The sequence below is a fragment of the Colius striatus genome, chromosome Z, assembly GCF_028858725.1.
Source record: "Colius striatus isolate bColStr4 chromosome Z, bColStr4.1.hap1, whole genome shotgun sequence".
NCBI lineage: Eukaryota > Metazoa > Chordata > Aves > Coliiformes > Coliidae > Colius > Colius striatus.
Window position 1 is genome coordinate 34,121,553 of NC_084790.1, and position 25,903 is coordinate 34,147,455.

The 25,903-nt window shown below is 41.2% G+C and overlaps 2 protein-coding genes across 4 annotated transcripts in view; both read right to left on the minus strand.

Annotated features, from left to right (window-relative positions):
• GAK (cyclin G associated kinase) overlaps positions 1-10,869 on the minus strand; it is a 77,878-nt gene extending 67,009 nt beyond the window's left edge. The window contains exons 1-3 of one of the 3 annotated variants that reach the window (XM_062019582.1): positions 10,501-10,577; positions 6,120-6,668; positions 340-401 (exon numbers count right to left, since the gene is read on the minus strand). Coding sequence is in view for 2 of the 3 variants with exons in the window: in XM_062019581.1 (XP_061875565.1) it covers positions 340-401; positions 10,501-10,642 (204 nt within the window). In the remaining variant the exon portion in view is untranslated. Of the gene's footprint in view, positions 1-339; positions 402-6,119; positions 6,669-10,500 lie in introns of all 3 variants that reach the window. The other 2 variants (XM_062019581.1, XM_062019579.1) reach the window with 2 other exon arrangements.
• A 5,782-nt stretch (positions 10,870-16,651) lies between these two features.
• Positions 16,652-25,136, minus strand: LOC133628922 (probable S-adenosylmethionine synthase 4). The gene is made up of 3 exons (XM_062019044.1): positions 24,409-25,136; positions 21,315-21,497; positions 16,652-17,420 (listed from the first exon to the last, which is right to left on the minus strand). The coding sequence occupies exons 1-3, from the start codon at positions 24,457-24,459 to the stop codon at positions 17,364-17,366; spliced, it is 291 nt and encodes a 96-aa protein (XP_061875028.1). The 5' UTR covers positions 24,460-25,136; the 3' UTR covers positions 16,652-17,363.
• Between the last annotated feature and the right edge of the window lie 767 nt (positions 25,137-25,903).

The window sequence follows — 25,903 nt, forward strand, 5'->3', positions numbered from 1 at the left end:
AAAGTCAGAGTATGGAGTATTATTTTTAATATTGACAAAAATTAACTCTGGAAGTATAAATGTAGGCTGACCAGTAGCCTACAGCTGCCTCTAGAAGTAAAAAGTATTTGTGTACTCCACTCCAGGTAACTAGGAGAGATTCTTTTTACCCTCACAATAAAATGCTTGGGGCAGAGTTATACATTTCTAGACCAAAAGATGACAAATAGCAGTAGTACCTAACAGAGGAACTCCCATCTTTCAGCACCTAAATATAAAGAGCATCAAGGATTAACTATTATGCTACAGTATCAGGCAGGACAGAGTTTATAAACCTACAGTGAAGTAAACTCTTTTTACCTTTAAAGCATAATCTTTGCCACTTCCGAGATCTTGTGCTTCATAGACAAAAGCAAAACCACCTGGAAGAAGCCACATTAAGTCAGTTTTAATTTCAACATTCAGGTATACCATTCTTTTTAGTCTAACAGAGCTAATAAACAAATTTAGATGCTTTTCTGAATATAAGAAGTATACACATCTTGCAGTGACTTGCCAAGACTATGTGTAACAAACATATAATAGCTAAAATATTCTCTTCCTTTCTTTTAGATGTCAGGAGCGCAATAACTTTGTCATTTTCCAGTGTTTTGTTGTCTGCATATGCAGATCTCCTGATAAAATCAAGATTCAATATAGTCAATATTACTTAATGATTTTAATTAAATTACTTCTTGGTTTTACAGTTCCTTTAAGCTTCTTATAATAGCAATAACCAAGGTAGATAAAATGTTAAATATATACTCACATTTGTAGAGTAATTGCCATTCTTCAAGTTTCATAGTAAAAGCAGAAAGGGTTTTCAAGCACTGAAGCTCACACACAAGGGTGATACTGTTACTGAACTGCAAGTTGTCATTTGACCTTTGAATTCAGCATCTAACCCAACACTGTCAAGTCCCATCACTAAATCATATCCCTCAGTACTCCATCTATGCATCCTTGAAGTATCTCCAGGGATGGTGACTTAATAACCCTCTCAGTATAAAAGTTATTTCTAATGTCCAATCAAAACCTCTCCTGGCGCAACCTGAGCCCATTTCCTCATGTTCTATCATTCATTACTGGAGAGAAGAGATCAACCCCCACCTTACTACAACTCCCCTTCAGGTAGCTCTAGAGAGTGACCATGTCTCCTCTCAGTCCCCTCTTCTCTACACTAAACAGCTCCAGCTCCCTCAACCACTTCTCATCAGATTTGTTCTCCAGACCCTTCACCAGCTTTGTTGGTCATCTCTGGACACGCTTCAGCACCTCAATGTCCTTCTTGCAGTGAGAGACCCAGAACTTAACACAATACTCAAGCTGCAGCCTCACCAGTGTCAAGTACAAGTCCACGTCTTTGTCATACACAGATTCCACAGACCTTCTGCATGGTGAAAGTGTCTGCTGGCCCTAGAGAAGAAAATCTGGAACAGGCTGCTCAGGGAGGCTGTACTGTCTCCTTTTCTGGAGGTTTTCAAAATCCACCTGGAAGCTTTCCTGTGTGACCTGATCTAGGTGGACCTGCTTCTGCAGGTGGGTTGGACTAGATGATCTCTAAAGGTTCTTTCCAACTCCTAGCATTCTATGATTCTATGAATATTTATTTGATTTTATTCTAATAACCCTACAACCTGCATCTTGAAAACATATTCTTCTGCTTACAAAATCAGGTGCTTCACATCAGCACAAATTTCTAGCACAAAAAGTTACTGCATAGTTAGTTTTTTGGAAGACAGTCAAAGGCAAAATAGTGACAGAGGTATCACAGATTATTCAAAAGTTACTCTGCAAGCTCAACTCAGCTGTGTACATTGTCGTGGGTTCTACCAAGGCTGGAACAGGGCAAATCAACTCCTCATTTCAAGAGTACATCTTGCTAGTAATTCTACAAATATGAATGTATACTGACCTATGTACATGCACTCCAAAATATAACTATGCTTCATTCAAATGCATCAAATGCCCTCCTGGAATTTATACAGGTGAAAGCACCTATACACCAGGATTAGCTGAAATCAATTCAATCTACCATTTACAAGCCTGTATCTGATTAGTATCCAAGCTAATTCAGACTCTGAAGGTGGCCCCTAGAGGCATTGCTACCTTTCCAAGTTCTTCAACTTTTTGATAAACTTTCCTACAAGCCTGTCCTCCAATAAAAATAAATGCTTACAATAATCTTGAAATTCATAACTAAAACTCAAATACATTTCTGAAAGCTACACAAGTTCATTTCTTGGTGGAAAATACTGATTTTTAATACTCAGGATCACAGCATTACAAGCACCTTTGAAAGGCTTCCAGAGTTTAAGTAATGTTTGGAAACAAGATTCATTTAAATGCAACCAAAAAAAAGGGGTTCTTAACTGTTAGCTACCAATCTAAAAAAATTTCATATTCAGCTTCATAGCTACATCAAAAGCTATACTGGTTGTTAAGTTTCAATACTCACTGAAAACAATAAATGTTCATTTGGCCTGGCAATGCAAGTGAACATTCTGAGCAATGCAAGCTATTTAAAAATTACAAATGCTTGTTATCCACAGAAGTTAATACAAGCTTTGCTTATGTGAAAGCACAGCTATTTGACTTGAAGTGAAGCATAACCGACCTTATCTGGAAATCCAGTGAAATATGCATACAAAGTGTCCAAACTATGATTTTGAGATCTCATTTAAAGCTGGCATGATTCAATCTTATGTATAAACAAAATATTGGTTTAATTACTACATTTTCATATCAAGGGTTAACAGAAGGAAAAGTAATTAAAAGAGTCTTCTTCAAGGCCATTTCCATGGCAGGATGGCTTACCAGAGCTCCGAATAATAGTTAAGCAGTAGGATTTCACAATTTACACAGAGGTATTAGACTAGTAAGCCAAATGGAGAAACTTCATTAGTGATAACTTGAGAGCATATAAGCAGCTTAAAAGACGCACTTATATTTCAGCGACTGTACTTTACAGAGTTAAGCTAATTAAACTTTTCAGAACTATAAACAAAAGCCAGTGGTATCATGCCTGGTTTAATTCCACTGTAGAGAATTTCACTGCTATGGCCTCTAATAACCTCCTTTACAGTTATGACCCTGTTAAAACATCAGTTAAGTTCTCATTCTGTCATTTCATTGTTTCACCTGAACACAATTCAGTTCCATACAATACTGCTCATTTCAGGTGACTAGTTCAGCACCACCATTAAAAAATTCATAGGTTTAAAATTTGATGTTAGGAGTTATAGTAAGTTGTGAAGGTACTTTAACTTTTTTAAAAACTGTTATTAATGAATAAAAAAACCCTTTCACAAAAAGTTGCCTTTTTGCAAAATTAGTCCTACTGCTTCATTATGAAAAGCAGTTTTGTTTGATGCTGGCTTCCTTGTAGAGCTATTTTAGTAAAACAGATTTAATACATCCTGAATAGGGACAACTTTACTGGCAGAACTTTTACTTTTTTGTAATAATTTACTCTAGACCCTCAGACAAATGTAATTCACAATATAATTTGGAAGAAAAAAAAAAGTAGTTTCACCTGTTTATAAGCACACCAAGGATTTCAGAGTCAACACAGCCATGGCAGTCAAGGATCACACCCTTATATCAACATATCTGTATGAACAAACACCTACTTAGTAGCCCAAATTAAGGCAAATAACACAATGAAAGTGAAAAGCAGAAGGACTGTTTTGGTTTCTTTCCTAAGGGTGTAGAAAGAATGTAGATTTATTTGTTTGGAGTATTTTCACTTATTACTTCTACTCATGTAAACATTTGTACACAGTTTTCAGAAGCTTTTTTATATAAGAAAAAAATCACTGTAATACCCCAATTTACCAGTGTGTGTATATGTACACACCCATCCAAGCTCTTTCTCTGAGACACAAGTTTTTCACCACTGAACCGCTTCACAGTCCCATTTCTTGGAACACAGACTAAGCTCTCAAAAATGGTCTCAGATTTTTATTTTCTGCCACAGAAATCATAGCAACAGTAAACTGGTTTTATTTCTTTTCTGTAGACACAAACTTACACATAATAGGTTCACTACGGAGCACCACACCAACTCATGAAAACAGAGTATTTGAAGTACAAGTCAGTCCCGGATTCAGTGTTGTCCCACAGCAGACCCAGAGAACCACACTGGAGCACAAAGCTTATCAGCCTCACCATCCTGGCCCACAGAGACCATCTGATGACTTCCTTTGCATTAATAACTAATCCTACCTCATTTGCTCTAACAGTAAGCACTCTACACTCACCTCTACACCACCTCAGTCAACAGGCATTGCTCCTCTCAGTACTTCATCCTCTTACAAACACTAAAAGAGCTTTTCTTTTCTAACCAACAGATGTGCCTTCTCTCACAATTTAAACCTATGTATCACATAATATTAAACAAGTTGACTGTACTAAAAATCAAATTGGGTTTAAAACTGTCCTTCTTTCATACTGTTCACTTTTGCTATCTTCATTGATTTTTTCAGACTAATCATTTCAGACTTGTCAGTAACAAGAGCCACATCATAAAACTGCTTACTACCATAATGCATTATTTCATTATACACGAGAAACAGATGGCATGAATAACTGACCAGATTTGTTTCCCTATCAATTTTGAGTAACTTATGTTACTCTCTTTCTGACTAAAGAATGATACTTTCTTCATGGTGAAAGTTTTAGGCTCAGATAAGCAGTCTGAATAATGCACATTTTCTGTCATCATGTTTCTCCTCTTCTGTGCTCCTATGCTTTTGACCATGCTTTTTGCTTAAAGGAAACATAGAAATCAATACACTTGAAAAATGCTTGTCAAATGTCTGTTACAGAACTTTCTTGTTTCTCCTACTTTTCACACAATCATAGATGCACCTGGTTTATTCCTAATCATTCAGTCCCATGTGTAAAACACAAAACAAAAGCTCCAGAAATTACTGAAGTGTATGTGGACAGTTAAACAAGGAGGAACAAGAAGTAGTATTTCTGGTTTTAACTCAGGGTTTTGTCTTTTTTTTTTTTTTTTTTAAATTGAGATTTCAGGGAATTTCCTTCCATATATCTCAATCCTTATTTTAATTTACTTTTTTCAGCATGCAGAAAATCTACCCTAGCCAGCTGGAAATTGCTTCTAATGGCAGCACTACCAGACACAAGGAAAATTATGTTTCTCTCGCTTGCAAAATACTGCTGTATTGTGAGGAAAATTCCCTATTAAAAATGAAAAAATAAAAGGCTAATGTTAACATTAACTCATACCAAAAACATTAAAGACGTGGTAGTACAAGAACTCAAAATTCACAAACCTAAACTCCACAGGCTGAAGAAACATCCACATCTACTCTCAAAGTGGTTCTTTCCAAACCAAAGAACAACTTCTGAAACAGCACAGAAGTCCCACTGCTTTGTCTACTGCCTCTGCATTGTCTGAAATACAGTTTTCTGCAAGTGATTTCAGCTATATCATATCTAAATCAGCACTACCAAGTCATCATGTTTCACAAAATAGAACTATAGTAGAACAGCCTGCAAGTACCTCACTATTGCCTGCTCATTAGAGTAGTAATAAGAATAGTAAAACCTACATCTTTCTTCGACTGTTCATTGGAGGACAAACTCCCTGATTCTTCAGCAGGACCACCTCACACATTGAAACACCAACTTCATTTCTATGCACAGTTTTTAAGGAATATTTGTCAGGCCAAGGAGTACCAGGCTAAAGTAGTGTCACAAACAAATTTAAAACATGTTACAATTATGATATGGCGTCTTTCTCACAGCACATTTCTCAATATGCTCTGAAGGCCAAGTGCTGCTTATTCAATGTTGTCACTGCCTTCTACTGACAAGACTCTGAGTTGTTTTATATAAATTCTTTAAGGTGAACCAAGATAACATAGCCTCACTTCACACAAAGCCAGACACTTCACTTATACCCACAGAAGAGCAATTATACTCAAGAATTAAAGAGAACACCATAGCATATTCAAAAACTAATTGGTCAATTGATGGCATAGTTGAGAAAGATGAAAAGTGTTATTTTTTTTACTATTAAACCTACAAAACTCAACAGCAGTACTCAAGAAGTAAATTAAAAATCTTACTTGCTGACCGTGGAGTGTACCCTCAGTAAGTTGGCTGATGACACCAAAATGGGAGGACTGGCTGATTCCACGGAAGGCTGTGCTGCCATTCAGTGAGATCTCGACCAGCTTGAGAGTTGGGCAGAGAGGAACCTCATGAGGTTCAACAAGGACAAGTGTAGAGTCTTGTATATGGGAAGGAACAACCCCATGCACCAGTACAGGCTGGGGGTCTAACTGCTGAAGAGCAGCTCTGCAGAGAGAGACCTGAGAGCCTTGGTTGATAAATAAACTAAACATGAGCCAGCAATGTGCCCTGGAGCCAAGGCACCTAATGGCATCCTGGGATGCATCAAGAAGAGTGTGGCCAGCAGGTCAAGGGAGGTTCTTCTTCCCCTCTACTGTGCCCTGGTGAGGCGTCATCTGGAGTACTGTGTCCAGTTCTGGGCTCCTCAGCTCAACAAGGACAGGGAAGTGCTCAAGAGAGTCCAGCACAGGGCCATAAAGATGATCAGGGGACTGGAACATCTTTCATATGAGGAAAGGCTGCAGGAACTGGAGCTGTTTAGTCTGGAGAAGAGAAGATTGAGGGTTGATCTTATTAACATTTATAAATATCTGAATGGTGGATGTCAGGAGGTTGGGACATCCCTTTTTTCTATAGTAGATAGTAACAGGACAAGGGGTAATGGGATGAAGCTGGAACACAAAAAGTTCCACTTAAATATAAGAAAAAACTATTTCACTGTGAGGGTGATGGAGCAGTGGCACAGGCTGCCCAGAGGGGTTGTGGGTTCCTTGGAGGTCTTCAAGATCCACCTGAACACATTCCTACATGACCTGATTTAGGTGGACCTGCTTCTGCAGGGGGGTTGGACTAGATGATCCCTAAAGGTCCCTTCCATCCCCTACCATTCTATGATTCTATGGTACCAGGAATGCAATCAAAGAAATTGCAGAACAACTAGATGCCACTTATAGAATGGCAAGGGAGAACAGAGTAGCTCTAGATATGACATTAACAGAAAAGGGAGGGGGTCTGTGTAATGTTAAGAGATACCAAACAACACAGCACTGGATGGAACCTTAACCAGAGCATTACAAGGACTTACTACATTAGCAGAGGAATTCGCTGAGAATTCAGGGATAGATAGCTCTATTATAAGGTGGTTAGAATCATGGTTTGGGAAATGGAAAGAAATGGTAATACATGTGGTTACATTTCTGACAGTAGTTGCAGGGATATTAATGGCAGTTGGACGCTGTATAACTCCATGTGTTAGGGAGCTTGTACAATGGTTAATAGAAACTACATTATCTAAACGAATGTCCTTAGACCTGCGTCCCTACCATGAGAAAATGTTCCTTCTCAAGGAACAAGAAGAAAATCAAGAAGAGTTATTGTTAAAAACAACAACTGTGAAATAATGTTGCCTGACCTGGAAGAGTCATTGCAAAAAGTAACAAATGTATAAAAGAAAAAAAGGGGGTGGTAATTTGTAAGAAATGATGATGTCGTTTTTGCAGGAATAGAGCCAAAGATATTAAGACAAAGAATTTCTACCATTATCTGTTTCTTCGTAATGTTAACCACTTGGCTGATGAGTCTCAAATCTTAAGACTATGGGGGTATGGACAATAAGGTACAAGAACCAGACATTCCCTGAGGAGACTGTAGGCGCCTCAGGGAAGTTGTAAATCTTGGAGTACCTAATCAATGGGGAAACAAGGGAGGGACCTTGTGGCCAGGATAGGGAATAAAAAGCCAAATATTGTACCTATCAGGTGTGCCTACTAGCTAGGACAACCGCTCTTGCAAGAACGCTTAATAAAAGTGCTTCACTGCAGAGTCTGACCTGAGTCTTTTGCAAGATAACTCGTTTTGTTTCTTACAGCAGTCTCTCAATAAACACTCTGAGAGCCCAGTGACCAGGTCCTACTCCTTCTATGATACAGAGGGAGATAAAAAACTTCCTGTATTTACTGTCAAACATCTTTACCTGTCACCAGGTTAACAGGTAAACATGCATGTTTGCCAGAAGAGATGCTTTGTTCAAAATGGGAAAAAATGAAAGCCAGTAGTATCAGGCATTTGAAAAACAAATTTGTAAGGCTGTTTGTGCAAATATGTCAGCCTTTAGAAGCAAGAAACAAGACATTTCTGAAAATTACTGTTTAGCCTGACGTAGTCATTTGCTTTCCCCACTCTCCTCAAAGGAAATAAGTACAGGCTGTGCGGATCACTCAGTCAGCAAGGAACATCTCAGTCCTTCCAACTGTCTGGTACTGATTGAGACAGACACTCTGACTCTCCTGAACAAAGGGGAAGTCAGGATATCAATTCATGAAGTAAAAAGCATAAAAATGCACATCTGTTCACAAGAACAGCAAGGGATCTGACAGACTACAGTTTAAGCCACCCTCACCTAACCTATAAAAACCAAACATGTTAGTAAGCATTTGGAGAACCTTTGTCACATATAGCTGGACTACACATATGCAGACACTCTGGTGAGAGGAGATGCATATGCTGTGGTGAAACAAGCTGAGAATACTCAGATTGGCAGCTGACTTATGAGCATACAAGAAAGTGCTCTCTCTCACAAAAGAGAGAAGATTACATTTACTGATATTTATGATCAGGCATGCAATCAATGACTTAAGTACTTTTACTTAAGTACAATTGTGTGGTGGTCTGTGTATCCAGCTGGAGGACCCAAAAGCACCATGTCACCTAAAGCAGGCAACATTCTAAGAGCAAGCAGAGATTAAATATGAAGGCCTCAATGCAGTTCCTCTAAAGTTCTGTAACTTCAGTGAGCTACTGAGATAGTCAAGAAGAAAATACATATTCTAGGACTATCCAGTCCATCCTATGATACACTTAGCCTATTTGTACATTTGGAGGTAGTAACAGTGCTAGAGATCATCACCAACCCATTCTCCCTACCTGTTGCTCTCCTGCAGCAGTACACATGATGTTTTCAGTTAGACCAGTCCTACCCCTAGCTTGGCACCTCTGCAAAAGGATTGGGCTAACACATACAAATGAACTATGTGGCTAGTGTCTCGGCTTACTGCATGGCCAAACACCTATTTGCACAATAGATGGGCAGAACTTTACAGGTCTGGAAAGAGCTGAAGGGTGACAGAACAACCCTACAAAACTAAGCTGCCATATGATACTGTGTAACACTAACCCACAGACTGTTCATACCAACTGAAAAATAACAGCAGACCATACAATCTTGCAGAAAAGCCTATCTCATTGCATTGGCAGATCACAGAGTTCAACACAGACTTGAAATCTAAATTCAGCAAGTGGCACTTCACTCTGTATTAGGGAATTTGGCATGAAAGGACTAGCTTATAAATAAAACAAACTTTTTACTTGTAAGCACAGAAAAGAATGCTTATAAGCCACAGTTTGCAAGTATGTATCAGAAGGTGTCATGCGCAGGCCGGGAGCTCAAAGATAAATGTATTTCAGCAACAAAATAAACTATATGCTAAAGACAAGTTCAAGTCTGAAGATAGCAGGAGAGGCTAGGACTTTGATATTTCATATATCTTTTTCTATTTCTACTGAATCTACCCTAAGGACTGTTTTAATCTACCTATGTTGACCTATAAAGTCTTACTTTCTAGCAAAATCAAGCAGGTACAACCAATTTCATTCAGCAAAATACAGAGAAAACAACATGAAATGAAGGTGTAAGACTGAGACAAACGTGGAACATGAAGCAGTGGTTGCAAGTAAATGCTCAAGAACATGTCTTCATTTGCTTTAAATCATCCAGCTTGACACCTTTCCCTGACATCTCCCAGTTTTTCAAGAGCACAGGCAAGCTTGCATCTTAGGCACAGTACTATGCCTTTTCTTTTAACACAGATGTAGTCCACTATATAGCTTATAAACTCCTTTGAGGGTTGTGTTTAACACATGATGAAAGCACTCTAAATCATAAAGCAAGTGAAGAAGCTGCCACACAGGACACTGATTCTCTCTATGGGTACTCCTAAAGCAGGCTAACAAGGATAACACCTTCCGTGCCCTTTACATTAACTCCATGCTCTCCTGACCTCATGCCAATAAAGCAGTAATAAGGAGTTGAGAATCCTTTCGGAGTAGCCGCCTAACCGCGCAGCAGGCAACCGCCGGGCCCGGCCCCTGCCTCGGCCGGACAGGCACTGCCGCCCGTCCGCCAGCACAATGCCTCCCCTCGCAAAGATCGGCCTGCCAAGAAAGAAAGTCCTCCTAGCCCAGAAACGGCGAGCCGGGGCTGAGGGTGCGCGGGAGGCCGGAGGTCAAAGCCAGCCCTGCCTCGTAGCTCCGGGTCTGCCTCGCCCCGCCGCACCCCGTCCCGGGCCCATGCGCGGCCTGTCGCCGCCCCGCTCTTACCCTCCGCGATGACCCGCTTGATGCGCAGCTTCATGTCGCCCATCTCCACCGTCTGCCCCACGAAATCGTTCTGGTCGCGGCTGGAGGCCCCTAGGGAGCCGGGGCCCGCCAGGAAGTCCAGGGCGGACTGGAAGAGCGACATGGCCCCACAAGGCACCGCCCAGCAGGCGGCCAGCGGCGTGCAGCGGCGGGGAAGCGCGGCGGAAAAGCTGCGCAGCTCGGCCAAGCTACCGACTGTATTGGCGGAAGGCTACCACCTGTTCGGTCGCCGTTCCCTCCGCTCGGTAGTGCTCCCGGGAGCGCTGCGTCACTCAAAGCTCACAACACCACGCACCCGCGCCGGCTTTCCGCCGACAAGCACCGCCCCGCGGGCCGGGGGTGGGGCTCGCTGCCCACCCGGAAGGCGTCGTGTGACACCGCCCCTCGGGCCGCGGCACCGCCTCGTCGCGGGGCGGCTGCTGTGAGGGATAGATTGCTGTCCGGGGTGCTTTGGGATGAGGAGGTGGCGTGTATTGGGGGTGGCAGGAGAGTCGCGGTGAGAGAGCGGGCTGGGGTAGATGAGTTGCTCTCGGGGGTGAGCGCAGGGCCAGGGAGAAGGGGCGGCGCTCACTCATCCGCAGGTTTTTCCCGCTGTTAGCACTGGGCACGTAGTGGAGATGACGTTCGTCATGCCAATGGGTCGGGCCGCCCTTCCTCCTGCCGAACGCCGAGGAGAATGAGGCAGTGTTACAGTGTTGCCTTTGCAGTGCGGCGTGGCGTGGTGCGTGCGGGAGTATTGGTAATGTCTGCAACCCACATAGAGCGTTGGCCGGCGTTTTCAGGTGTGAGGCAGGCATCTCCCTGTGTTAGCACCTGGCAGGGCACTAAATTACAAGGCCTATTGGATGCATAAGGCCGTACTGAGACAGCTGTCTTCAAAACGTTTCGTTTCCAAAAAGTCATGTGGTTTTGGTATTGCAGTCTGCTCCGTGCCAGTAGCCATCATTCTGACATGATCCCAGACGTCCCAAGTGACTGTGTACTTTCTCCTGCATAGATGAGCAGTTAAATATTTTAAATTTGTATTTGTCAATCAACTTCTTCAAGAACTTGCTGTTCTTTATGCCACTGTGTAAGTTACTGAGCCACATCTTCTTGTGCTTCCCTCACTGTTCTGTAATGCCTTACCCGTCAAGAAATGCCGTAAAGGCCAGTAGATTCGTACAGAGATCTCATGTTTTTACATGTTATCAAAAGAAAAATTTAAATTATCAAGGTCAGATTATATGGAGAACTTCCTTCTATCTGCAACAGAGGTAAACTGCTATTCTTTTTTGATTTTCTGCCGTAAGTACGAAGGGCCTTTGGAACCCCCTAAGGACAGGGAGGGCGCACTCACCACTCGCAGTCATGGGCAAAACAGACGGCACTATTCAATGTGAGGAAAAAAACATAACAAAAAGAAATAGCCCACCAAAAGTGATACAGTGTACAGCAATAATGAAGAGCACAACCAGCCCTTCAAGACCACCTTCCCCACCCCCACCTCCACAACCCATCTTCTCAGGCTCAGGCACCTGATCCTAGTGTCTTTACCGCCTGCCTCCTGAACAGCTCAGAGGGGCAGGGAATGGGAGTTTAAGTCAGTCTCTTCCCAATGGCTTCTGCTGCTTTCTTACCCCAGGGCAGGCATCTTGCTGGCCCTCCCTGCTCCAGCACAGGCTGGGCAGCCCTACACAGGCCACTCTGAGGGCTGCAAGGGCTCTCCAGTCCAGTGTTCATCCAGTCCATCCAGTCACCTCCATCTTGTCCTACTCTTTCACCTTCTCCTGTAAGCTACAAATTTCCCTTCTTACATAGTGATGGCAGAGATGATAGACTGGCCAGCCAGGCTGGAGGTGGGTCCAACTCAGAGCCAGGGGTTGTTTTGGGAACTACATACTGGGACCTGCACTGCAGCCCTCTTCACCTATGACTACCTATTACCAAGAAAAAACACAAACCCATCATACATATGAAGGAAGTATAAGAAAAGAATTCAGGATAAGAAGCAGGAATAATAAATTTTAAAGAAACAGGTTGTATTTGGCACTCCAGCTACTGCAGATATGTTAGAAGACTCTTGATGTAGATGAAACTCTTATGGCCTCTGTGAAGAAGGCCAGAGTAATATTTTACTACCTGTCTTTTTAAATATCCTGGACTATACTGGAGAGATCAAGTAGATCAGTAAGATGAATTTTGAAATGTGTGAAGCTGTTTAGAAGGCTCTCCATTAGTGGAGCTGACCGTTTTATTTATTGCCAGAGCAAAAGCATGCTTCAGTTGAGTACTTGGCCAAAAAGAGTGACAAATTATTTTTATTTATGCAGATTGAGAGGCCTATGAGGATATTTTTAAGGTGTTAAAGGAGGTAAGTCTTATCTGTTTATAAACTGATATCACCCCTTATTAAAAAAAAAAAAAACAAACAACCAAGTTTGTGCCATTTGTTACTAATTTTCATCCTAGTTCTGACAGCTGCACTGGACTTCAGCAGGCTGGTTGAGCTCCTGATAAAAAAGCTCAGCTTCAAGCCTTCCCATTCTAGCTGTCATCCAGCTCTGTTCCTCCTACAGCTTCAGCCAGAATGAGGGAAGAGTCATTGTGGTTGAAAAGCTTGAGTGGGGAAGATGACAAAGAAGGAATTTTCTTCTGAATTGTAAGGTCAAGGCAGGTCAGAGCTATAAATTGGGAAACTACTAAATTAAAAGTTTATTCTATCAGCATGTACTAAAGATACAGGCTATAATTTCCACTCCAGTAATTGCTTTTAGCTCCTTAGGAGTTAAATGAATTGAATAATAATGTATTAGCATTCTACTTTGCATTTCTACATATAGCATTTAATTAAAAATATAGCTACAAAAATGGCATATATAATAATGTCTACATGGCTCTAAATAGGGTTTATTAGGTTCAGCACAGCTGAAAATCTGTTTCAGAAGTTCATCTTGGAAGGAAGATTAATTCCATAGAATCATAGAATGATAAGGGTTGGAAAGGACCTTTAGAGATCATCTAGTCCAACCCCCCTGCAGAAGCAGGTTAACCTGGATCAGGTCGCACAGGAAAAGTCCAGGAAGGTCTTGAAGACCTCAAGGAAGGAGACTCCACAACCTCCCTGGGCAGCCTATGCCACTGCTCCATCACTCTCACAGTGAAATCATTTTTCCTTATGTTTAAAGGATTTTTTTTGTGTTCCAGCTTCATCCCATTACCCCTTGTCCTGTTGCTAGGTAAAATAGAAAAAAGGGATGCTCCAATCTCCTAACACTCACCATTTATATACTTATAAATATTAATGAGATCCCCTCTCAGTCTTCTCTAGACTAAATCTCCAAGGTTTATACTTCTTAGTACAGCTGCTCTTATGACATCACCTGAAAATATGAGTCACAAAGCTAATCTTGACACAAAGCAAACAGAACAGGTTTGACCTTTCTTAGCGTCTTCACTTTGCATGCAGAGACCTTTTGTACCTTCAGGGACCAGACAGATAGGAAAGATGTCTTCAAAGCTGGGCTGGTGTTTCTGTTTCATTAATTTTCTTCCCTAATTGGCTAGTCTAGGTTTGAGTGAAACTATGCCCTTTTGAAAGATTTCCATTTAATTCTGCCTCACGCAGTCCAGCAAGAAGCATCAGCTTTTGGAAATATCCATCCAAATTCAATATTTGAAAAACATGATTTTCTTGAATACCCACTAACACCTCTACAGGTTACAAAGGATAGTACACCCAAGTAATTTTCTTGCAATACAGATTTTTCATTCATGTAGCTTTTTTTGTATGAGCTGAATATCCATGTGACCTGCTACTTTGGATGAAGTTACAAAACACAGTGCCTAAACAATTGTGTTCTTCAGATGTGCAATAATATTTTTTTTCTTACACAGATCATGAGCCACTGTATTTAGGAGATTTTTGTGATGTAACTGCATATTTCAAAGAAGAACCAGTTCATTTGATATTAAAATACCAAGCTTAATAAAGCAGTAGTTGCAACATTTGGAAGTGTTTTGATTGGTCTTTGTATGTAGGCTATATTATAACTTAATGCTTATGTCTGATTTGCCCCCCCTTTTTTGTTTTTTTGAAGTTCTGGTTTAAGGGATCAATTTCTAGACCAATAATGAGAAAACATGCCAATCATTCTAAAAGATTACTTTGCTGATTTTATGGAGCAATAGTTTTGTCCTTGATTAATCCTTTGCAGGATTAGACACTACAAATTTAGTAGAGGTAGCTTTTCTCTGTTTGCTTGCTTCAAACAAGGCATATCTTTTGCTGTTCTAGAGAAAAATTTTATATAGGGCAAATAACCTACCCTATGTAAATAAAATCAATTGACTAGTTATTAGAGAACTTGGTAAAATTTGTAGACAGAATCTCGGGCAATTCCATGTATACTGCTCCTGTTCCTATCTGTGGTTCTAGTTTTCTTCAGCAGCTGGTGCTCCTGGCTTCTTTGAAATGCCAATCAACAAGGGGAAAGAAAGGTGTGTACACTGGAGACACAGACTACTTGAAGGAAAGGTCTGTAGCTTTGATATCAAGTCTATTTATAGGAAGCCAGAGAGCAAGTTGAAAGAAGTGTTACAAAAATGCATTCTTATTTTCTGAATACACTGTTATCCAATTTGCCTCCTGTATGCTCCAGCTGTCTAACAATTAGAAAGGCCTAAGCTCTGTATTTTTTTTCCTCACAATGAGCAATCACTAAGAGATAGTTCCATTGAACAAATAATTTCCTCTTTAAAATAAACAGGAGACATTTTCTTTATCATAATGATCTTCTCCTGTGAGAAACAGCATTACAGCTTCTAACCAAAGCACTATTTGGAAGGGTGAAGTATCATCACAGTAAAATTGATACTGGCTGTAATTCAGACAGTTGTAAAATTGAGACTACATGCCTGTTTACTGAAATTTCTTCCAGAATTTCATTATGGTCAATTTACAGTATAGTGATCTCTGCAATCTCTTGCCATTTAAACATGTATCCCTGTACTACTAAAAGCAGAAGTTATTCTGACATTTTAAAAATTTCACAAAAAAATTTTGAAAATTTTCTAGACAATACTGATTTGAGCAAATTTGAATAAAGGTTAATGACATTTTTTTTAATCTATGTGGCCATATGCTGTAGGCCCAAATACGACTTGGACCAGCCAGCTAGAATAAAGATGGTAGGGACAAGTTAATGCAGCTGACAAGCTACTTGCAATTATCAGAAACAGGTGCTGCAAGTTAATCAGTTGGGCCCTGGGTGATCACATGGGCATAAATAGCATATAAGGAAGTACCTAGCAAAGGAAGGATGGCTTTGAGTCAACTCTGTTGGTTGTACTATGTTGCTAATGTATGTCTCTGCATGTGCATTACCTAGCTTCTCTATATCTTTGAATGAATATAGCTTGCATCGCTACAACAATACACATGCTAAACTGGATAAGTTTCAGGCAAAGACAGGGTTTGGGGTCCTGTGATAAAAAGGAAAACTTGTCACTAGATAAAAACCTGAAAAAAGCCCATGAAATAATTACAGCTTTTATTCCAGGAATTAATTTGTTTTTCTTATGGAAGACAAGAAAAAGCCTTTTTTGTAGATGACAAGACTGACTGCAGCACTAGTGTGGTAGATTGGGTTAACTGTACCAGGCTAGGTACAGCACAGGTACTGCTGCACAATGACCTCACTTCAGCTCTGGGCTGTCAAAGGAGAAGTGGATTGATCAGTCTTTGCATGAAACAGAGTGGCTTCTTAAAACTTGTATGAGACTAGTGTTGTATTCACTTACTTGCATTTGATTAGACTTATGACTGGAGCCTACCTTTTTCCCTTTTGATGCTTGGGTAGCAAAGTTGCTTAATTGTTTATTAAAATTCACTAGCCTTAAGTAAGAGCAGTTATAGCATTCCAACATTCTGCCTTAGTTTATGATTCAATGATAAATTTACTTTCCAGAATTGCTACTTTCTGTATACAAGCCTTTTCATTCTCACTAGTCCTTGAAGACATGCTAAATGAATTCTCTTTTCCCGTTTTCTGCTTTCAGAAAGAGAAGTCAAAGGCAGGTAACATCCTCTGAGTGTTTTTTACAAAATGGTATTACATTTCAGAAGCAGACAGATGAAATTTAATAAAAAGCTTTACACAGCCAATTCCAACTCATGCAGACATGGAAAAATGTCATTTTGAGAAGGAGTAACTATAAATGAGCAGAAGAATTATGACACAGGAGTTCATCAGTTTTCACACATAAACCTACAAAACTGTAATGTTAAAAGCAGACATACAACACTACTCATAGCCAAGTATATTTAGGGCTACAGTGCTCAATGTTCCAAAATGAGTATTCTTATTTGCTTGGACTAGAAGGACCGTAACTAAAGCTGTAGTCGTAGAAGTCCTGGCCCAAAGGATGATGGCAATTTGTGCTATTATTGCTTCCTTCTTGCAGGGAGCTGTTGGAAGTTACCTCATCGACTTCATCCACTTCAGTACAAAGATGACTTGGTAGAGCAGTAGCAGGCTTTCCTGGCAGGACAGGAATGACTTCAATTTCCACCACTGTCTGTGCACATACTATCTGATTGTAGCCAAAGGCCTAAATTTCTCACAAGTTATTAGAAACAAAGCTGAAGAGTATGTTAAGATAGAGCAGCATGCATTTAAAGTGTAATTTTTATTAAATCTATTAGCTACAGACCGTCATTTTTAAAAGATTCAATAGTATTTTTTTGAAGAGTTGAAAATTCTATCATCCATCAATTACATGAAACATTCTGAAAAGCTTAATACACAAGCTTTTTGGGTATTTCCCATGTAAATTCTTCTCTCCTAAAGTACCCATAGCATGCTATTTTTTGGTAGATTGACCTCTTCAGATCCAGCTCCCTTAAAGAAAAGGAAAAAGAAAAAAAAAAGGAAAGTCTTTCACTTTACTCCAATGTATATTATGATTGAGACATATGAGAGGGATAACTGGTATTATCCCTGGAAGAAAGACAATAAAACCTAGGTGTTGTTTCCTTGCCCAGTCACCCAGATTTAGAGCAGGAAAGATAGTGAGCAGATGGTTTCCATTTTAAAGGGACAAGAAATAGCTTTCTTCAAATGTATCAAAGATGCAGTAAGAGTGCAGTCAGGCTTTGAAAGCATTACAATGCTGAAGCTTTACAATTGGAATGGAGTTCAGCTATACCTGTCCAAGCATCAGTGTGTTTTCTGTTATTGCGAGTGTAATACAGAACCTTTTCTAATGCCAGAAAAGACTTATCTCAAAAGGAGCAGCCATAGATTGGGGAGGTTTAAATGTTTATGCTTTGGTTTTAAAAGAGAAGTAAACCATTAAAAACATTTTCCTCAAATAATGAGATAGCTAACCTTTTAGAACAGAAGTTTTAAAACCCATGTTGCCAGAAGTGACAAACTGGTTGCCCCGTGCATGGAGAAAAGTTCTTGTTGGTATCTATATCAAGCTTGAGTTCCCATATCAATTTCACCAAGTTTAATAAAGGGTGAACTCACAGCTTGGCCAAATCTTAAGAGAGCATTTAAGAAACATTTAAGAGAGCATATAAGATTCCTTTTTTAATTAAGTTTAGTTGACTTCGAAGAAGCTACATAAGACTGTATGGCAACTAGAGACAGGCTCTCAGTGTTCAGTTTTCCTGATGCAGAAGCTAGATTACACTTACACCTCATGAAGAAGTTAGTCACTTCAGGGAGTTCTTTTCACTTCTGGGATAAAAACCAGTATCTCCAGACAGCAACAACAAACACTATACAGCTACCATTTTGGCAGCATGACACTTGGCTTCTGTGCATGAGCAAGGACAAATTACATCATACAACATCCCCTTAATTCCAATGGGATTGTTTGTGAAGTGATGTACTCTCAGCAAGTTCACTGATGACACCAAACTGGGAGGACTGGCTGATTCCCCATTCAGTGGGATCTCAACCGGATTGAGAGTTGGGCAGAGAGGAATCTCATGAGGTTCAACAAGGACAAGTGCAGAGTCTTGCATCTGGGAAGGAACAACCCCATGCACCAGTACAGGCTGGGGGTCAAACTGCTGAAGAGCAGCTCTGCAGAGAGAGACCTGGGAGTCCTGACTGATAATAAACTAAACACGAGCCAGCAATGTGCCCTCGTGGCCAAGAAGGCCAATGGCATCCTGGGATGCATCAAGAAGAGTGTGGCCAGCAGGTTGAGGAAGGTTCTTCTTCCCCTCTACTCTGCCCTGGTGAGGCCTCATCTGGAGTCTTGTGTCCACTTCTGGGCTCCTCAGCTCAAGTGCTCGAGAGAGAGAGAGTCCAGCACCGGGCCACCAAGATGATCAGGGTACAGGAACATCTCTCATACGAGGAAAGGCTGAGGGAACTGGGGCTGTAGTCTACAAAAGAGAAGGCTGAGGGGGGGGATCTTATTAATATTTACAAATATCTAAATGGTGGATGTCAGGAGGTTGGAGCATCCCTTTTTTTCTATAGTAGCTAGCAACAGGACAAGGGGTAATGGGATGAAGCTGGAACACAAAAAGTTCCACTTAAATATAAGGAAAAACTATTTCACTGTGAGGGTGAGTGAGCAGTGGCACAGGCTGCCCAGAGGGGTTGTGGAGTCTCCTTCCTTGGAGGCCTTCAAGATCTATGTAAACCTGCTTCTGCAGGGGGGTTGGACTAGATGATCTCTAAAGGTCCCCCTACCATTCTGTTATTCTATGATGACACCAGAATCTTTCCATCTTGTGGCAGTTGTCTCACAAGTTGTTGCCATCTAAAGATCAAAGGCAGGGAGACCATACATATTCCAGTACTTCTTTTAGAAAGAGACAATATTTCTGGCATCTTCCAAATAAGGCAGGGATTGGGAGCCTCACACACCCTGTAAACAGATTGAAAAGTCTAACCACACCTAATGTTAAATTTTAATTCTACTGCCATATTGGTTAATGAACTGCAATATCATGTGCTACTCCAGTTACTCGGAGGTATAGTATGGTATAATTCTGAGCAGACTTACTTATCCGGTACGTTTTGTGCGCAGATTTATGAGTTTGCCCTTATGTGTTGTACTGGGTGCATGTGTGAGGGAAGATCAGAAATTGCAGCAATTAGAGATTTATGATGGAGGTGCCTTTCATGGGATTAGGATGCCAGAAACTTTAAACTGTTAAAAAGAACACTACAACTATGATTCGCTTCAGTAAATACTAATAGCATGCAAACCTTATGATAGTTCCAAGGCATAAATCTAAGTTTTTCTGTACAGTTCTCAATCAGTTCCTTTTCAGATCTGTCTGACACTCTGTAATGAAACACCAAGTCTGCAAGAGGATGACTCAAACCAATAGCGAATGATAGCTGTAGAACACACACATACAACCCAAAGTTAAAAGAGCCCTTCTTACTTTTTGCTTAAGATAAATTGCTCAGTTCTATCTCTATACTTCTTAGTAACCAACAACTAGTATTTTTTAGAAATCACTCTTATCATAACTGTCTCTCCCTTAGCTAATTTTGAGGTCATGCTAAATCCATTTTTCATTAACTGCGAAGCTGACAATTCTATATCACTAAATAAAGTCTACATAGTATTTCTGACAATACACAGATTAGTCCAAGTTCTCTTCATTGTCCATTTCCATAACAGAGCCAACTCAGCGGAGGCTGAAAAGGTTGTAGTGTAGCACACAGACGCTAATGGGCTGAAAATGCTTTTGCATTTCCACCTAAAACATTTTTCCTTTTGAGAATCTTTAATCCAGCCTTCTATGATTTCACAGAACATTTGCTTTTCATCTTCTCCCATCTTACCTTCATTGCTAATATCTGACATCTCTGTATTTTGTTGTTAATAAAACCAATCTTGCCTTATCTAGAGCCAGGCTCAGGTATTTAAGGAGGGGTCTCTGGGAATTACTGGAATAACAACATTACCACCTAACTCAAGAAGTAAGACAGTGATTTATGTGTTCAAAAGTGCCACTCAAAATGTGCATATCAAGAAGCAAGAAGTTTGTCCTCTCAAGAAAAAAAAAATCAAGAATTTGCTAAAAATCACTATTTGTGCTTGACTTATTCCCAATGTCCCATTTCCTCCAAACTTTAAACCTAACCAGGTATCGAAGACATGTACAAAAAAGCAATTGGGATATCTGGCTGTTATGTCATTGATTATAACGACTTCTTTTGGGCCTCTTCTCTGGTCCATGGAGAAAGTAAAAGATTTTAAACACATCTCTGCAGCAAAACATCAGCCAGATTACTGCTACTTTTTACTGTAGTCATTTATTGTACTGTGTTGAAGTTCTTACATAGCAACTACTCAGAGTATGTGTATAAACTAGTATTGCAGATTGTACAGCAGGTTGCACAACTATGTCTGGACACTGCTAACATAACTCTCTGTAATGTGTTGTGCTGCCTAGGTTGGACTGCTGGGCATGAATGTGTGTGCAGAGAATCACAAGAGCTGTTGTAAATAAAAGCAAAGATGAAGCAAAGAAGTACCTAGACCAGGGGCAGCAACAGAGTTGGAGAGAGAGTAGTACTAAGAATACACTCCTTGGTTCAGGACTGTCCTAGCCTGTGTCTTTGGCTTCCTTCATAGGGCTACTTAATAATTCATCCCCGAGAGGAACTTCCTGAAGCCCCCATTCTGGTACAAGCAATGCTTTTCTGAAACTGAAGCAGGATTGTGGTGGTAGTACATATTCCAAGAAGGCAGCCGCACATGAGATAGAATGTCTGTTATGGTATTACTTTCAGAATTGCTCTTACCTGGATTAATACTCTCTCGTAGAGCCTAACTTTCACAAGAGATTTTGTGATCCAGCGAGCTGCACATGCTGCAGAAGAGACAACTTTGGAGGGATCTTTTCCAAAGAATGCACCTGCACCACAGGCTCCCCAGCCTCCATAGGTATCAACAATGGTCTTCTTGCTGATCAGTTCAGATTCACTCTGCAGGACAGACAATTGGCATTATTGATGAGACACCACAGATTGCCAGTCATATACTAGGTTATTGAGTACAGCTTTGTTTTGAGTTTGCCCCAGATATGACTCATAGTTAATAGTGTTCACCTTCACACACAACTGTTTAATGAATGAGGCCGACATGACTGCAGTATTTTTTCAGAGACATATTGAGACACCTGTGCTGCAGTGCCTTTTGAACACTGCTAGGAAGAGGGCACAACTGTAAACATCACAAAAAGCATTCTCCCTTCAAATCAGCAATCATGAAATATTATCTCTGAATTACTGGAAAATAACTCTACTCAGTAACAGTTGATGGAGGCCAAAAATTTAGAAAGAAAAAAGTCTTCGTGAAAAACAGATCACGTGTGACCTAAATGGTTGACTGGCCTCAGAACCAAACCCTGTGGAACTCCACTGGCCACAGGCCTCCATCTTGATTCTGTGCCATTGATCACCACTCTGGGCTCTGTCATTCAGCCAGTTCAGTGAGTTCCATCTCACTGTCTGCTCATCCAAGCCTGAGGTTTTTTGGTGAGGCTGTTATGAAAGACACTGTCAAAAGCCCTGCTGAAGTCACAAAGAAATAGACAACTGTTCTGGTTTAGCAAGGAGCAGCTTTTGGCTTAGTAACAGGGGGAGCGGGTTGCAGTGAAGACCCGGTAAAAAGTTTGCGGACTCTCCCCCGGCTCCTGGGTTCACACCCACCTCCGGCCCGGCTGGGCCAATCTGGCGCCTCTGCGATCACTATTTAGGGGACGGGAATTTGAAATGCGAGGCAGGAGGTGTAAGAGTGATACAAGATGGAGGCGACCACGCGGACCCTTCAGCCAGAGAAGGAGGAAGGAAGGAGGAGCAGTAGACCGGAGACCCTTCTGCAAGCCGTGGCGAGAACGCAAGCTGTGCCCCTGAAACCTGTGGAGATCCGTGGCAGGACCGAGAGCCACCAGCAGCTCCATGTGAGTGAGCCCGGACGGGCGAGGGACTGTGTGGGGAGACGGCCATGGCCCAGGCCGTGCTGGAGAGCCTGCGCACCGCAGAGCAGCCCCACACGAGAGGCAGAGAGGAGCTGCAGCCTTTGGAATAAGTGCACGTCGGAGCAGCCCGTGCAGGTCTGCCATGCGTGTGAGTTACCCCACGGACTTGCAGGGAGGACTGGTGTGGAGTTCACCCGTCCTGAGGAGGGACAAATGGCAGAAGCTATCGGGAGCAGACTGACTGAGACCCCCACTGCCTGCCCCCCCCTGAACCGTTCAGGGCGGGGCAAGGTAAAAACACCGGGATCAGGGCTCTGAGCCCGAGAAGAGGGGAGGTGTGGCAAGAAGGTGTTCTTAAAAAGGCTGGTTGGACTTTTCATTGATGTATTACTCTGTGTTGTTTCGTTTTGGTTATGTTTTGGGTTTTTTTTTTTGGGGGGATATGTTTTAGTTGATGTTGCATTAAATTGTTTTTTTTCTGTTTTCTTCCCCAAACCGAGTGGCCTGGTCTGTTTTGTCCTGAACCTTAAGCGGCAATTAAGCTCTCCCTGCCCTTGAGCAATTCTCAGCCACTTCGGTACTCGAGGCTAATCGTGGTCTTTGTTCCCCGATGGGCCTAAACCACGACAAAGATAGAAACATCATGTGTCATAATTTCAGACATGGAAAATACAATGGCTTTGTATTTGTGCAATCAAGTATAAAATCAGTAATGTCAAGTTCCAAAGTTTGCCACTTGGCTGATTTGTCAACAACCCTGGGACAAAATACATCCAGAAGACTGCAGAAGTGATTCACACCAGAGGGTCCAATGTGCAAGCAGGAATGGCATAACCTGGAACAACTGATAAGCTTTATTGCCTTCAGCTATTTGTACCATTACAAAATAGAGTGCAATGTTCTAAATCAAACAAGTGGTTGTGGTCATTCAAGATACCATGCTACATGCTGCAATGGTCTTGCAGCTGTTGGACTCTTCTCTACGGGCTGAGAAGACAGAGTAGTGTAACAGGTCTCATACTGTGCAATTCTGACCTAATGAATAAGGATCCTGAGAATACAGATATGCAACAAAAACTCCTGCAAACCTTCAGTGTTTGTCACCACCCTCATTTTCTCAGCATTAGCTTTTTGTTTTTCCTTCTACTATGGGAAATGTAAGAGGCGATGTTATTTTTTATTTATGACATCAAAGCACTCCATTTTAAGGTTTTGCCATAAAAGGAACTGTTGTTACCTTTACTGTAAATTTGAGTCACTAGTATGTCTGCTAGAGGTACCAAACCCTCCAGTTCATCAGTTAACACAGCTTCTAGATACATATCTGTGTAAACTAAGCTGTGTGAAAATAAATTAATTTAATGAATAGTAGTTAGAGATGAATCGTTATCTTGCAGTCCCAGACTTGGAAAATATAGTGGCTTTGTACAGCCCCCTGCATATGCGAAGTTATGTTAGGGCGAACAACGTGGCAAAGAGGCATATGTACTGTTACAGCAGTATCTGGAATGCAAATATGATGAAAAGCAGTGATTAGTGTTCCAAACATTTCAGAGATTCAGAGTTCAATGATCACCTACAATAAAAGTGCATAAAGTAATTTTTTTTCATTACAGAATTAAAAGTTAAATTGTAATTCTGGTATATGTGGCAGCTTGAAGTCTACCTGCAGGAGATCTCTCCATGTGTTTTTCTCTCAAGCAAAAGTTTAAAGTTGTCCATGCCAGATCACACTGCACACAGAACAAATAAGACAAATTTTTGTCAAGCAAACAAAGGTACTAATCTGAAGTCTATTCAGAACAATTAAATGGGTTTTTTTATCTATTGAGAGAGACATGACTGAACTTTCATCATATTCACTCTTCAGTGCAAGGACTAATAAAAGTAAAGATTCAGTTAGTATTTTTACTTACCAGAATGCCCTTCAGCAACAGATTCTGAGGTAAAAAGAAATTGTTTTTCATTTTTTGATGTATGAATTGACATACTGTGCTATCTTCAGGGAGCCTGCAAATTAAACAAGCACAGGCAGAAGGGGAACTGGAAAGCTTAATGTATCTAATCAAACAGCTGATGTAATTGTTTCTGCATGTTTGCTCCTCATCAGTTCAATAGATTAAAACTGATCTGTATAGATTTTAAAATGCACTGCTAAAGAAACTCCTTTCATAAGACTTTTGTATTTGGTTAACCATGATCCTGCTAAACTCTGCAGAAGTGCTATCATGGTGCAAAATGCAAACATACCAAAGCCAGAGTTCAGTGGTTTTACACACTTCCCCAAGCCTCCATTCTTACCCTTTCTGCTAACTAGAAAGTACTTCAAGACAGCAGCACAGCACAGAGATTTTATCTAAATCCACACATTGTTCTCAGCTGCAGCAGTGAACTGTGCTGAAATGTATCACTCTTTGTGTGCAGATGTTCATAACAGCTCCAGGTGGCAAGCTGTGCTCATTTTCCTGAATACTTTCTGCATCAGTGGCTATATGAAGAGCTGTAGAGCAAACTAGAGCATGCTCTGTAGAAACAGCAATGAAGGCAGTAGGTTCACTATGTTACCTTGAATTCTGAGACTAAAAGCTATGACCTTGTGGTAGTTTGAGCCTGGCTGGATGCCAGGTGCCCACCACACCGCTCTATCCCCCACCTCCTCAGCAAGCCAGGGAAGGGGAGAAAATAAGATGGGAGTCTCGTGGGTTGAGATAAAAGCAGTTTAATAAATAAGCAGCAAAGCCGTGTGCGCGGGAAGCAAAGCAAAAGCAGATAAAGCTGTTACTCTGTACTTCCCATCAGCAGCGATGTCTGGCCACCTCCCGAGAAGCAGGGCTTCAGTACGCGTAGCGATTGCTTTTTGGAAGGCCAGAAATGAATCTCGCCTCCCCTTCCTGCTCCTCTCCCCCAGTTTATATTACTGAGCTGACGTCATATGGTTTGGAATATCTCCTTGGTCAGCCTGGGTCAGCTGTCCTGGCCATAGTCCCTCCCAAGATCATGCCCACCCACAGCTATTGGTGAAGGTGGGGGAAGGAATGCTGGAGGGACAGCCCTGATGCTGTGCAAGCAGTAGTCATAATATTGATATCAACAATAAGCACAGCACTGCAGGAGCTGCTGTGGAAAATCACTACCATCCCAGACCCACTCAATAAATCTTAAACTTGTCCATAGTCAGTCTCTTGCAATTAATTTTACAGACCCCTTTTCTCCTTGCATTTGCCGCAGTCGAGAGATACTAGTAGGAAACAGCTAGACTTAAGCATCTAAGCAAAAAAGCCGTGCCCCTTTGGAAGCACTGCTTGCCTTTGGCTTGTTTCAGAATGCAGTACAACACCACACAAGGGTGTACCTGAGCATAGTGCAGTGTTGCAAAGCTACCAAGGAATAACAAGTGTGTTAGGTGTTGAA